This window comes from Thamnophis elegans, chromosome Z, assembly GCF_009769535.1.
Source record: "Thamnophis elegans isolate rThaEle1 chromosome Z, rThaEle1.pri, whole genome shotgun sequence".
NCBI classification, from domain to species: Eukaryota; Metazoa; Chordata; class Lepidosauria; order Squamata; family Colubridae; genus Thamnophis; species Thamnophis elegans.
In genome coordinates this window covers 90243937-90257154 of record NC_045558.1, presented here as the reverse complement: position 1 = coordinate 90257154, position 13218 = coordinate 90243937, and the positions used below count along the sequence as shown (strand labels likewise).

General features: G+C 35.7%; 2 protein-coding genes across 6 annotated transcripts in view; one reads left to right on the top strand and one right to left on the bottom strand.

The window, feature by feature from the left end:
• Positions 1-3609, bottom strand: part of USO1 (USO1 vesicle transport factor) — a 57105-nt gene extending 53496 nt beyond the window's left edge. For both annotated transcript variants that reach the window (XM_032235214.1, XM_032235215.1), the window contains exon 1: positions 3449-3609. In XM_032235214.1, the coding sequence (XP_032091105.1) occupies positions 3449-3514 (66 nt within the window). In that variant the 5' untranslated portion in view covers positions 3515-3609. The remainder of the gene's footprint in view (positions 1-3448) is intronic.
• A 4450-nt stretch (positions 3610-8059) lies between these two features.
• Positions 8060-13218, top strand: part of G3BP2 (G3BP stress granule assembly factor 2) — a 46005-nt gene continuing 40846 nt past the window's right edge. Inside the window, exon 1 of one of the 4 annotated variants that reach the window (XM_032236849.1) lies at positions 8060-8222. Coding sequence is in view for 2 of the 4 variants with exons in the window: in XM_032236850.1 (XP_032092741.1) it covers positions 8981-9106 (126 nt within the window). In the remaining 2 variants the exon portion in view is untranslated. Of the gene's footprint in view, positions 8223-8373; positions 9107-13218 lie in introns of those variants that run through there. The other 3 variants (XM_032236848.1, XM_032236850.1, XM_032236847.1) reach the window with 3 other exon arrangements.

Here is a 13218-nt window from a genome sequence, read left to right as displayed (position 1 = left end):
CAAAAGCATCCTCAAAACAGCCTGGAAAACGGCCTGGTTTTGGGGCGTTTTCCGGGCCACTTTCAAGACTTTTTCTGGTGCTCTGGCACCCATGTAGACCAGCTGTGTGCGCCAGAAACCAGAAGAGCATCTGGCAATGGCACGTGTGCCCACACGTGCCATAGGTTCATCATCATGGCCCTATACCATTTCAGACAAGTGGCTGTCTAGTCTCTTCTTAAAAAACCTCCAGTGATGAAGCACCCACAACTTCTGAAGGCAAGCTGTTCCACTGGTTAATTGTTCTCACTGTTAGGAAGTTTCTCCTTAATTCTGTGTTGCTTCTCTCCTTGATTAGTTTCCCTCCATTGTAATGTATTTACTGCAAAGTTCTCTGTGCTGGCATTTAAAAGGATTTGCCAGTTTATGATGACAGCCATACTAAATCTATAAAACAGATCAGAAGAATTATTTATCAATGGGTTCTTTTTCTTCTCATGCACATGTTAAGTCTTACACTAGATCCTAAGCTTTATTACTTCATTTTTAAAAAAGAATCATAATCAACACATTTAAAAAAAAGCAAGCAAATATTTTTTTAAAATTTCTAAATCATTCTAAGAAAATACATTCATAATAAGCATATGTTTGCTTCTTGCAGGTAAAAACAACTGGGCATTACAGTGAAAGTTTACCAGACAAACAAGAATTAAATAATCTATCTTCACTCATCTTCTCTTCTCAGACTTGAAACTTACCCACATTTTTCTCCAGGAAAAATGGGTTTAATGCCATTTAAAGCTTAATTGTTGTGAAATGTAAACATTATTAACTACAACTGCTTTTTGAATAGTACTTGTCAGTACTTTCCTTGTCCCTGTTACCTATGAACCATCTAGTCCAGGTAGAATTTGCCCTTCTAATATGGAGGGAAAGCCTATGGTTCCCATACACTGAAAAAAATTCCCTTGTCAAAAAGAGTTCCCTCACTCAGGAACAGCTTCCCCCATAAGTTTTTATCACCTCAACATTTAGAAAGGTAGAACTATTCTTTTGCAGAAACATTGGTGAAAAAACTCAAGTCAACAAAATATGCTCAGAATATAAGCAGAATGTTGTTTCTGCCTTAGATGAAGCAATATTATCAAAGGTCACAGCATATTATCTTCTACTCAACAATCATACTGAATTTATTGTTCAGTAATCCTGTGTGGGACTCAAAAATGGTGGATCAACTGAGAGAAATGTTTCAAGCTTATTTATTTTTTAATTAAGTTTAAAATCAAGTTATAAAAAGAAAAAAATAAGTAACAAAAACAAAAAGCTATGCGCTATTCTATTATCTCTTTGTAACTTACTCTAAAAACGTTCTCGTATTCCTTTATACATATGCACTAAAATTTAGTTAAAAGTCATGTTACATCAGTGGTGAGTTACGACCAGTATGCCCAGGTACGGGCGTACCGGTGCCTGCTGGAGCACCAGATACTGTTCTGGTATGGAGCTCTGGAGGGCCCACCCACCCGCCCTCCTTAGCGGTATTTGAGGTTTTCGGAGCTTCCGTACATGGAGCGTACGGCGCCTGTGCGACACTCCGCTGAGCAGCTGGAGCGTCATGGGCGGTAAGTATGTATGCATGTTGTGCACGTTCATGTAGTGGACGCCCGGCCCCGTTGCACCGGGATGGGGAACCTACCACATGTTCTCTAGTAGTGTTGCAGCTTTTTTAATAATTACAGAGGATTAGAGAGTATAGTGAACAGCTGTGTTGTCTAAGAGGCTTTAATCAATTCTTCAGTGCAGAATATTTTAGAAAGATGTGAATGTAGATATTAAAATATAAGAGAATTGCATTAAAAGGCAGGATGTAGGGAAAAAAATAAAATCCATCTTTTAAGAAATTCTCTGATTTGCTTATTTATTTTACTACTTGTTAAGTGCACTCTTCATCTGCACACCAAATCACAATACTCATACTTTTTTCTGAACTGTAATATAATTTCAGGGGATTGTTTATTTATAGTACCTTGTTTTTCCTAATCCGAAGGTAGAGTAAAATAGATTTATGAAGTGCATTGGAAGATTTTAGAATTACAAAATCTAATATGTTTTAAAAATTAGAATCCAGGGGTTCTATTCAATAAACACGCCTGAGATGAAACTTAATGGTACTTCCTGGAACAATAGGCTACCTATTGAAAGTATAACCAACTATCTATCCAAATTTCTATTTAATTTGTTGTATTAGGGAATGTAAGGTAGGGTGTGAATGCTACTGCTGTTAAAATAATGGAAAATCAAAAATTACTGTTGAGGTTTTTTTGCAAATAATCCAAATCCAATTACCAATAGAACCCAGTATCTTGCTATCACACCAAATCACAATGATCATACTTTTTTCTGAACACAAAACATGACATATTATTGAAGACACTATACAAACAAGGTACAGCAACTGTGGGGAAAATATGGTAAGTAATTTGTTAATGCTCGCCTCTAAGTTAATTCAATTCCCACAACATATAACATATGTATTATTTTAGCAGAATACAGATGTGATTTGCTTTACATACCTTATTCCAGGATATATTTTTAAATCTTTATTTTATTTTTATTTTTCCAGCTTAGTATAGCCCTAATATATGTTGGTAGTTCTGCATCAGGTACTAACTAAGGTTGACTTTGCTGAGATTTCTTTGTAGCCAAGTTTGGCTAGGTGCTACCATTTAGCTGAACAAAAAGATATAACATGTTTAAATACATGTTTCAAGTAATTTTTTCAGGTCTTGTGTGTTCTTATTGCCAATATCTATAAATTTAAAAACTTTTGCGCAAAAATGTATACTGTACTATATGTTTTTAACAAACTCAGTAAATAAATGATTTTATATTCATAATTTATCAATATGGGGACACAAATGAAAATAAAATTATTTCTTAGGAACAACTAATAATAATAGAAGTGCTCTTTTCTTCGGCTGATTGCTGAAATGACATTAGATTTTTTAAAAAGACATAGCAGACTCACAGGCATTTATATTTTATAAGGGGGTGACTGCAGCACTGATCCTCAGCTTACAGAAGCTAAGGTGGCAAATTAAGGAAAATAGATGGAAATGGCTGAAATTGAGCTCATCCGCTCATTGTTTTTCAAAGATATACTTACTGTACTAAATACAATATTTACCAGGCTTTATCACCCCAGTGTTTCATTGTGATATATTTTGCTTACATGGACACAACCTCTTTTACGTATTACTATAAAGAAACAGGTACAACACAAATGGATTACTTCGAAGATATATCCACCCTCAAAGCTTCTGTCAAAGCTCTGCAAAAACATTGAAATCGCCACGCAGTTAACGTGGGTCTGTGAAGCAGGGCTTTTGCCGGGAAGAGGGTCCTACGACTCACCATGCAGAGAAAAGAGTCCTAAACCGGACTTTCTTTGCCAGACTGTCCAACTTACCGTATCAGCACCGGACGGCTGAGGTCCAGGGCTCTGACCGCCCATGACGCCCCGTAAGAAGTTCATCTTGTTACCGTGGTCGCTCTCCCACAGATCCTTAGGCCGCGACACCCCACTACGTCCCCGTCAACAACCGTCAGCATTAACTCCAATGCGCTTGCGCCAAGACGTGGCACCACGGTAGTCACCATAGAGATAGAAACTAGCAGTTGATAGACGGAACTTCCGTTTTCAGTAGATCTTTCTAATCTTCTCCCAGTGGATTGTTGTATGCGGTGTAAAGCATCTGAGTTTTAGTCAAATTCCGAACGCGCAACCCTCTAAAAAGCAGAACACTAGGCTTTTACGTTGTTTTTCATCGTTTTAGATATTCAGTACTTAAAATGCAATCAAATCAATGGAAAGCAGGGCGGTTTTGCCACTAAATTCTGAATTCCATATTTGGTTACGAAGGAAAGCATTGGAACAAGATGAATGAAGATTGAACTTTTCTATAATTCAAGGGATATTTTTAATAACGATCTGGCAAACAGAAATTCAAACTAGCCCCACATCATGTCTCAATATGTTATTAACACTATTCTTAAATTGTTGCCCTAAAACATTGAGGTGACACGCCATGTGCAAAACGGGAGACAAATGGTTTTAAAAGTTAAAAACTAAAATTTTGAAGTTCAGTCTCTGAACTAATGATATCTTGAATTCTCCATTAATTTTGGTGGGCAATTCTCAGGAAGGGAAAATGTCTTTCATGCGAAGAGATGAAATACTATAAATATTAATGTCCAAGCAAAAAAGACCAAAAAAAACCCCTCTAAATGATGTGAAACAATTCAAGAATGATGAAGCAATAAGAGATACTTATAACTGAAACAACACTAAAATATTTTTATTTTTTATTTTTAGCAGAGTTGGAAGGGACCTTGGAGGTCTTCTAGTCCAACCCCCTGCCTAGGCAGGAAACCCTATACCGTGTAACCTATATAAATAAGGTTAGTTTATCCAGTATGAATATGCAGATCAATTATGTCATAGTGTTGATTATATTGGTAGTTAATTTTAGATAGGTTGTGTGAGGAAACAAGAATATGGATCTGAAAATTAATGTATTAAAAATCAAGGTAGTTGTATTTGACAGGAACATGAACAGTTTCAATTTACACAGAAATAATGAAAAATTATCAAGTAAATTAACTTGTATTCCTCAATAAAAATGTTTACTAAAGAAATACCTAGATATGTCAATCTGATAAAAGGGAGTGGATATTATGTAATTTGTTACAGGGAATGAACATTGAAATAAGGGAAAATAGAACACAGTTATAGGGCTGGAAGGGAGATCCAACCCCCTGATCAAGGCAGACTTCCTAACATCCCTGTCACTTAGTTATCCAGTCTATATTTGAAAAGCTCCAGTGATGGAGCACCTACAATTCTGGAAGGTAAGCTATTCCACAGATAAATTGTTCTGTCAGAAAATGTATCCTAGGTTGGATCTCTCTTTAAGAAGCTTGCACACATTACTTCTCATCCTACATCATGTGCCTTGGAGAATACATCAGTTCCATCTTCCCTGTGAAAGCCTCTCAAATACTGGAAAACTGTATAAGAAGTGCTTCTGTTTATTGTTATTTGTAATTAAAAGTTGAATAAAACAGCAGAAACATTAAACTAAAATGAAGTAGAAATAGGAAATTACGAGGTAAAGCAAATGTTCTTTTAATTATACCCAATTTGGTGGGGTCAACACAAAAGAGCCAACACAAAACATTCACAAGCTATTCGTCACTATACTACTTTTTTCATTGCTATAACTATACCTTGTGAGTTTTACTACTACTACTCCTGTCCCACTACTCTTCGAATATGTTAGAGAAAATTATTACTTTCAGGCTTCTTTACTCCCACCCCTCCCCATATCACACCAGCTGTTTCTCAGCACCGCTTTTCTAGATAAAGTTACAGTGCTAGCTAGGGAAAGGGTTTAAAAAGGACAGCAGCAGTACAGATGCTGGCCATTTTCTAGTCAGCTCTTCTCTTGCAGGCAGAATGGAAAAGCGCAAAGTAAGTGAATTGTTTATCCTCAATAAGGAAATATCTAGATAAGTTAATTTGATAGAACAGAGTGAGTACTATGTAGTTTGTTGCTAGGAATGAATGTTAAAACAAAGGGAAATGGGAGTGAATAAGAATCTTCTGTATAGCAGTATATTTTTATTTGTAATTGAAAGTTGAATATATCAGAAACACTACATTAAAATGAAATAGAAATAAGTTAATTTGGAAATGTGTCTGGTAAAGCAATAAAATTATGGGTTCAGAGAAAGGAGAAAACTAAATGATTGGCTAAAGGTGAGAATTTTAAGGAACAAAAGATGGTGTATAAAGCTATAAATGATATAAGCAAAGAGTTGCAAAAAAAGTGGTAGGGAAAGGGAGAAAATGTTATTTTAAAGCAAGTACAATTGAATAGAATAGCTGCCTTTACAGTGTAGAAAACAAAAAAAATATTTTAAAACTGGAACAGATAAATACAATTTTAGGTGACCTCTGTAATTGGTGACTGCTAGTGAGACAAAGGTTGCATCTTGAGATGTCCTTTAAAAGTGGCAAATGGGACATTTTTGTGCCACAGCTAGTGGATGTTATTATCTGTGTCTTGGACTAGTGCACACAGAAAGCATGGCAGTTACACTTGAGAAACTTTATTAGTGTGCTTATTAGGGTGCAAATGTTGATATACAGAAAGGTCTAGTTATTTAGAGGTAAAGAAAATAAATGGAGTTATTTTCCTCATAATTATGCCATTTCTACAATCTGCTAGCCAGATTTTGGAAGCAGAAATGGTGAAAGAAAATTTAAAACAGTTTATAGGTTGAGTACCAAATAGTTCCACAGAAGTCAATAAGTCCCATGGTAAGCAGCAGGAGAAACTTGAATGAACAGTTAGGGAGCAGGGAGCAAAGAGGCAAGTCTTGAGCAGTTTGGATATAACCTGATAAAGCCATATAATGCCACTTCATAAAGTGTTATGCCATCTCCAGCACTCACCTTTCTTTAGCTAAAATAGGATTTTGGACTTGGCACTCTCCCAAGGTCATATTCTGAATCAGCAACTACTAGCAATTAGTAATTGTCTGCACTGAGAGACAGCTGGCAGCCTGTTGCTTTCTGAACTGCAGGTGGAGAGCACCTGATTCTCCTTTTTAGCCTCACAATCAGAGAAATTAAAAGAGTCAATAACAGTTGGATATGGAGCCTTTGATGTTCAGTAAAATTGTGGTAAAGCTGCAAAAATCTAATGGATGGAAGTAAGCAAGGAAGAGGCATATCAAGAGAAAAAGAAGTGAAAGGGAGACAAATCTCATTCTCCCTGTTGCTTTTACTTATTTTTTCCCCGCAGGTGAATGCTGAAGGATTTGGGTTGGAAAGTGGAAATATTCCTAATAATCCACACTCACTCCTACAAAGATGTTTCACAAAATTATACCTCAAAAAGCATGTTTCTCCCTCACCCTGTTATATCCCCATCACTCCAATGCTTGTTGGGAGCCCTTAACACTTGTTTCACTTCAGCTTCAGTGAAATAGACTAAGGGCAATACGCAGAGTACGATTATGCAATGTCTTTCTTTGCATAGAACTTGGGTGGCTTTCTCTCTCCTTGATGGGTCCAATTCAATGAACAGATGTCTATGGTAGTCCCCTGAATCAAATGTTTCCCTTCTAGGTGGGTGAGTCACTCCATCCCGTTTTTCCCTCATAACTCCTCTGGTACACCTGTAAACTCAGCCATGCCATAAAGTTAAAGTCACTCATAATCTGATCTATTTTAGGGAATAGTGTACTTTAAAAAATAATTATGGACATACTGGAAGAATATTTTGAAGTAGGTTGCTACAAAAATAGCAGGTAATAGCAATTTCTTTTAAAATAAATTATTTCTGGACTGCTGTGGTTTATTCTGAAATGACCCTGAGTATAATCGGATTTATAAAATTGCACTATTGTATGAGTTTCACTTCTAAAATGCTGTAATCTCTGTTTTTGTATGTATAAAATATTCAATTTTGAGGGATATTTTCCTCAGGCATTTGGATAATAAACAGAATGAGTAAGGCTACAGGATTTCAGGATATGATCATTTCAAAGCACTACAAAGATAGAGGTCTTTAAATGGATTAGAATTACAGTTTCAAGAATAATTCCATTTTGCCTGCCCAGATAGGAAAAAAATCCTGATCAGAACCGGAAATGAGGTTTGTGCAGGGTTTTTTTTAATGTCTCTCGGAAGAAGGGAATCACAGAAACCGTTCTCAAAGGACGTTAATAGCACGCAGGCTCCTGATTGTTTGCAGCTGAAACAGAAATTCTTGCCTCTGGAAAACAGCGGAGGAAGGAATTCAAATATAGATAACATAAGCAGCGCGGGAGAGAACCAGAATTTCCGGTCAAACTTAAAACCTGCTATTATCCCGTTAATTTAAAACTAGCATCTTTTTTGCTGTCGCTCTAGCGGCCCCTGGTGGTAATCGCGACCCCGCCCACATCTGGCCACTTGTGAAGGCTGCGCGCGCCGCGCGCTCGTCCCTCCCCGCCGAGGGCGCGCTAGAGACATCCGGTTCCGCCCCGTATCACTGTGAAGGAGGGACGCGCGGCATCAGTCGCTCCTCCCTGTGCCTTTGCCTGGGAGCGAACCGGACCCTGAGCCCGAAGAGAGTGTTGTAGGTGGGTAACGGAGTAAGATAGGATGAGAAGGCCTTCCCCGGGAAGAGGTGACTTCTTTTCCTTTGGGAGTATCGGGATGTTATCTCTACAAATCAGAGCAGGTTCTCTTGCTGGGGCGCTTTTCATTAAGGAAAAACAGGGATGTTGGGGGGATGGGGGGGAGAGTGGGGGAGCTGCTGTCAATAGCACGCAGGCTATTGCGTGCTATTGGTGTAAGGAATTTAGGAAAAGGTTAATCTTACTCTTTCCTAAAAAAAAAAAAAAAACCACAAAGGAGAAAACAGAAATTCAAACCTCCCTTAAACAGTTTCTAGCATATCTGGAGCTGGCCTTTGAAAGCCATCAGAGTATGTTGCCTACAGAATACATACAAGCATACTCAGATAGCTTAAAGACCCTTTATTAAATTTTATAATGCAAGTCTTCTAATCAAGGAGAACAGCCATATAAGGTAAATCAGTATTGGGTAATACTGTGGATTTATTATTGGTGGGTAGCTGCTGACCACTGTACTATGCAAACTCATTTCACCAGGGGAACAGATATTGTGCACTTATATACCTGGTTACACAGCTAGGAGTTGCTTCCTAAGTATGTTACCATATATGCTGAAACACACATTGCTTGAATACTTTTTCTTTCCTCTATAAATATAATAATTTAGTGAGCAATAGAACTAATCCTAATAAGATGACATTATGAAGATTCAGAAAGAGTTGACTTTGAATGAAATTTTGTTAAGAGTGATTGTAACCACAGTGCTCTTTAAAAGTCTCCTAATGGTTCTTGTTTTTATTACACTGAGATGGAAATAGATACAACTACAGTACTACAAACCCTTAGCAGGCAAGTAACAGAATTGGACAAACCTATTTTGCATGCATGCTTGGTTTTCCAGCAGCCATGGCAAAAGGAAAGAAGAAGAAAAAAGGTAAATTAACACGTTTGCCACACAACCACTGTAACTGAAAAAACATGAACATTAATAAAACATTTCTCATTTCTCTTTATAGACCTAGCTCCATATTGGCAATGAAAGCATTTTATGAGGTGTTCTTTTGCTCCTCAACTTCGTCTCTTTAAAATTTGAAATTGTTAAGATATATATGGAGAAAGGAGAATCATCCTTAGTAGCATGATCTATAATATGTGTAAGAAAATGAACTATCACTCCTTATCTTTTGTCATAGTGTTTCTATAATACAGCAAAGTTCTCCAATATTTAATCTCCCTTGCCTGCACTGCAAAGACAGAAATTCTGTGGAATAGGAGTATCATGGTGTATTCTGTGGAGTAATGCTACATGACAACACTTTTTTTGTATCTGTATAGTTCTGGGACAAGGATTGTCTTTCTACTGCATCTACTGTAGGGTCAGTATTGTAGAGAGCTAACAAGAAATAGCAATATTGAAAGGATCATAATTTTGTCTGGTACTTGCAATGCATATAAAGTAAGTTATAGAATTTACCAATAAAGTTTTCCTGGATATGAAGTTCAAACAACATTCACCACAGTCCCTTTCTGGCTGCTATATCCTTTAGGGGAGAGAAGAGTTTAATTTGCACAATTAAGCAAAGATTGATAGATAGATAGATGGATGGGAGACCAACAGACAGACAGTTTTTCTGCAACAAGACATTTTACAGGTAAATGATCAATGTTCTTTGCTATTAATGGATATAGGGAGTGATATAGGCTTATGGTTTGAGATTCTTTTGGCTATGGTCTGAACTTGCAAGGAACAGTTCTAGCAATATGTGACACAGCATTAATGTTTGCAAACTAATGGATAGCTGTTTGCTAAATCTTTTCCAGATTTTGATGAGCTAATTGAACTGATACAGTGTTCAATTGAATAAGTGTACTGTTTTAAGACTGATAGAATCAAGCAATAACATCCTTATGTACCGCACAGATATTACAATGTGAGATTCTCCAGTGAAAATGATTTCTCTCAGATGGTTTTTTTGACCACTTCCACATTCTAATTGGCATAGTTTTAGGCAATTATTTCCACAGGATTCTGGGACTCATGGGACAAGAGTTTCTGATTTTCCTTTGTTTTAAGGAAATCAGTGTTATCACATGCAGGGCATTTCAGAAAATTTTAGTGGCTTTTACTACCGTTGAGACAAATCTCTATTTACAAAGTTTCTTTCTTGGGGATTTTTTCTGCAAGTAGTATTTGATATGCTGGTTCTGCTTACATAGCAACAGTTGGGTGCAACATTTAGTTACTTCATAAAGATCATGAGTGCAGTAATTTTCACTTCTGTAAGCTGATAGTCTTTGAGGGCTAGAAAGTGTGCCATCACGTTAAAATGGCTTCCACTTAAGAGTTTAAAGCAAATTAATCTAATCTAATCTGGCCTTGTTCATAATTGATTACTCTTAAATCTGCCCTTTATATATCTCTTACAATCCCTATCTCATTTTGAGAGTGATACATCTCTAGTAATCCAGGAATGAACCTTAATAATAGATAAAGAAGGGTTCAATATTATTGTCTATTACAAGCCTTGAAATATATCTGGATAAGTTCAATTTGAAGTATATGCATCCCTTTCTTACGGTGTTTGTGTATGTAGCTCCTTTCTTCTTGTTTTGATTGCAACTGCATGGGACTATGATACAGCCTTCTTCCATTTACTTTCTAATTGCAGCTAAATCTAATAGAAAATAGAAAACATGCAAATTCCCATGTGCAGTTCCATTTTCAGAGCTATTTTTAGTAGTTATTTTTAAATGTTTCATTTTGCATTTCTTAATTTTTTTTTTCAAAAACTAAGATTTTCCTTATAATTATAAAACTGAGATAATAAAACATGCCTATTCTTTCCTACCAAGATTCTTAAAAACAGTAAATTTAGACTAAAGAATTGAACATTATTATATAATCTATAAATTCATTGCAAGTAGAAACTTAGTTTTGAAAGTGAGTAAGAAATTTGGATGAGTGGAGTAAGCTATTGACTGTATATTGATTCATGAGTTTGAAAAACAATCAGAAATCTATTGGGAATCATTGTTCTTACAAAACACTGGACTTCAGTAACTAATAAATTCAAACAAATATAAATAATTGACTATTACATAGGAATTTAGTCAACATTGTACTAAGAATATTTAATCAGAATGAGAAATTATTTTTTTTATTTCCAGTGATGAAATCAAATGTTTTCTGTTGCTGGTATTATTTGTTGCTGTTAGGTTATTGGGGGATGGGGGAAGGATTGATTTATGAGGTTCTGGATTTTGTTCCCAATGTCCATTTTCAGTTACACTGTTCGGAATTATCGAAGTATCCAAATATTTAAAGATAATGAAGTTTTGTAGATATTGCTCAAGAGGCATCCAGACAATTGTAATGAAATACTTTTCTGCCTCTTGGGAAAATGTAAGTCAAAAATACTCAGAGCGGTCTCTATTTCCTTTGGTATGATATATAGTGGTCAAAACAAATAACAATGTGACCCATTACAAATCAGACATGTACAATATCTTCTGAGAGCTCTGCGTATAGTAATTAGACACATTTTTTAACCTGCATATGCATTTCAGTCTGTAATTCTACACTACTGCAGTAAGTTTAAAATAATTTTGTAAGCATTTCTGACACTTTAAAGCTTCCTCAAATTTAAATTTCCTGAATTACAAAAATAATTTTAAATATTTTTAGCACAAACTGCTAAGCTTTATGCAAAACTTGACAACTTTTAGAAGTGTTACAGCGAAGTTTGTCTGAACTTTCATGAACTACAATAAATCAATTGCAATTTACTATATTTCTTAAACATTGCAAATTTTTTACAATAGTATAGTATAGTATGCTATAGTAGAGCATTAACGGAAAGAATCAGTTTCTCTTCTAGATTCTTAATATTTTTGTATTACAATAATACAAAATGTTAACATCTGTTCAAATGTATAGAATCTTGTGTGACTCCATTGTGAAGATTATTTGATTCTGCTTCTTAATTTTATTCTGTTGAAAAGGTGTTAAATGTTTAACATTCTATTCAAATGGGATTGTAATAGATATTTACCAGAAGATATGTTTAAGAATCCTGAATCTTTAAATTCCGTGTAAAAAACAGAAATTACCAAATTGTCAGTTAAAATAAATTTGAAATATTTGTTGCAAGGGCCATATTTGCAGAGACAAGGAAATGCTTGACTACAATATTATGTTCCTATAAACTTCAAAGTAATCTTATTAACTAAATCATAAATGTTTAAAAAATTTGAACTGTAGATTACTGGCAGTTCGTATTCTACAACCACAATGGAGCCAAAATTTCTGTTGCTAAGCAAGATAGTTGTTAAGTGATTTTTGCCCCATTTTATGGCCTTTCTTTCCAGTTGTTCACTGCAGTTAAGTTAGTAATACAGTTGTTAAGTGAATGTGACTTTCCCATTGATTTCTCTTATTAGAAAGTCACAAAAGATAATCGTGTGACCCCAGGACACTACAATTGTTATAAATATGAGCCAATTGCCCTGTGTTTTAATTTTGATCACATGACCATGGGGATGCTTCATAGGCTGGAAAAACGATCAGAAGTTGCTTTTTTCAGTGCTCTTGTAACGTTGAACGACCATTAAACAAATGGTTGTAAGTCTAGACTACCTGAATACAAATTTTGGATAATTAATCTGTAAATGTTTATTGAAAAATTCCATAATGCTCAATGGAGACTTTATCCTTTGCCCTCTTAAGCTTCAAGTAACTTATGTTATAGTTAGGTATTGGACTAGGACTGGAGAGATACAACCAATTAGAATAGAGCTGGAAAGGATCTTGGAAGTCTTCCAGGGCAACCTGGAAAAAGATGATTAGAGAGCTGGAAGCTAAAACATATGATAAACTGTTGCAAAACTAGGCTTGTCTAGTCTAATGAACAGAATTCAATTTCAATTCAAAATGGTTCAAAGGAGCCTTTGAGATCTTCCTGTCCAACCCCTTGCTATACCATTTCAGGCAAGTGGCTCTCCAGTCTTTTCTTAAAAATCTCCAGTGATGAAGTACTACAACTTCAC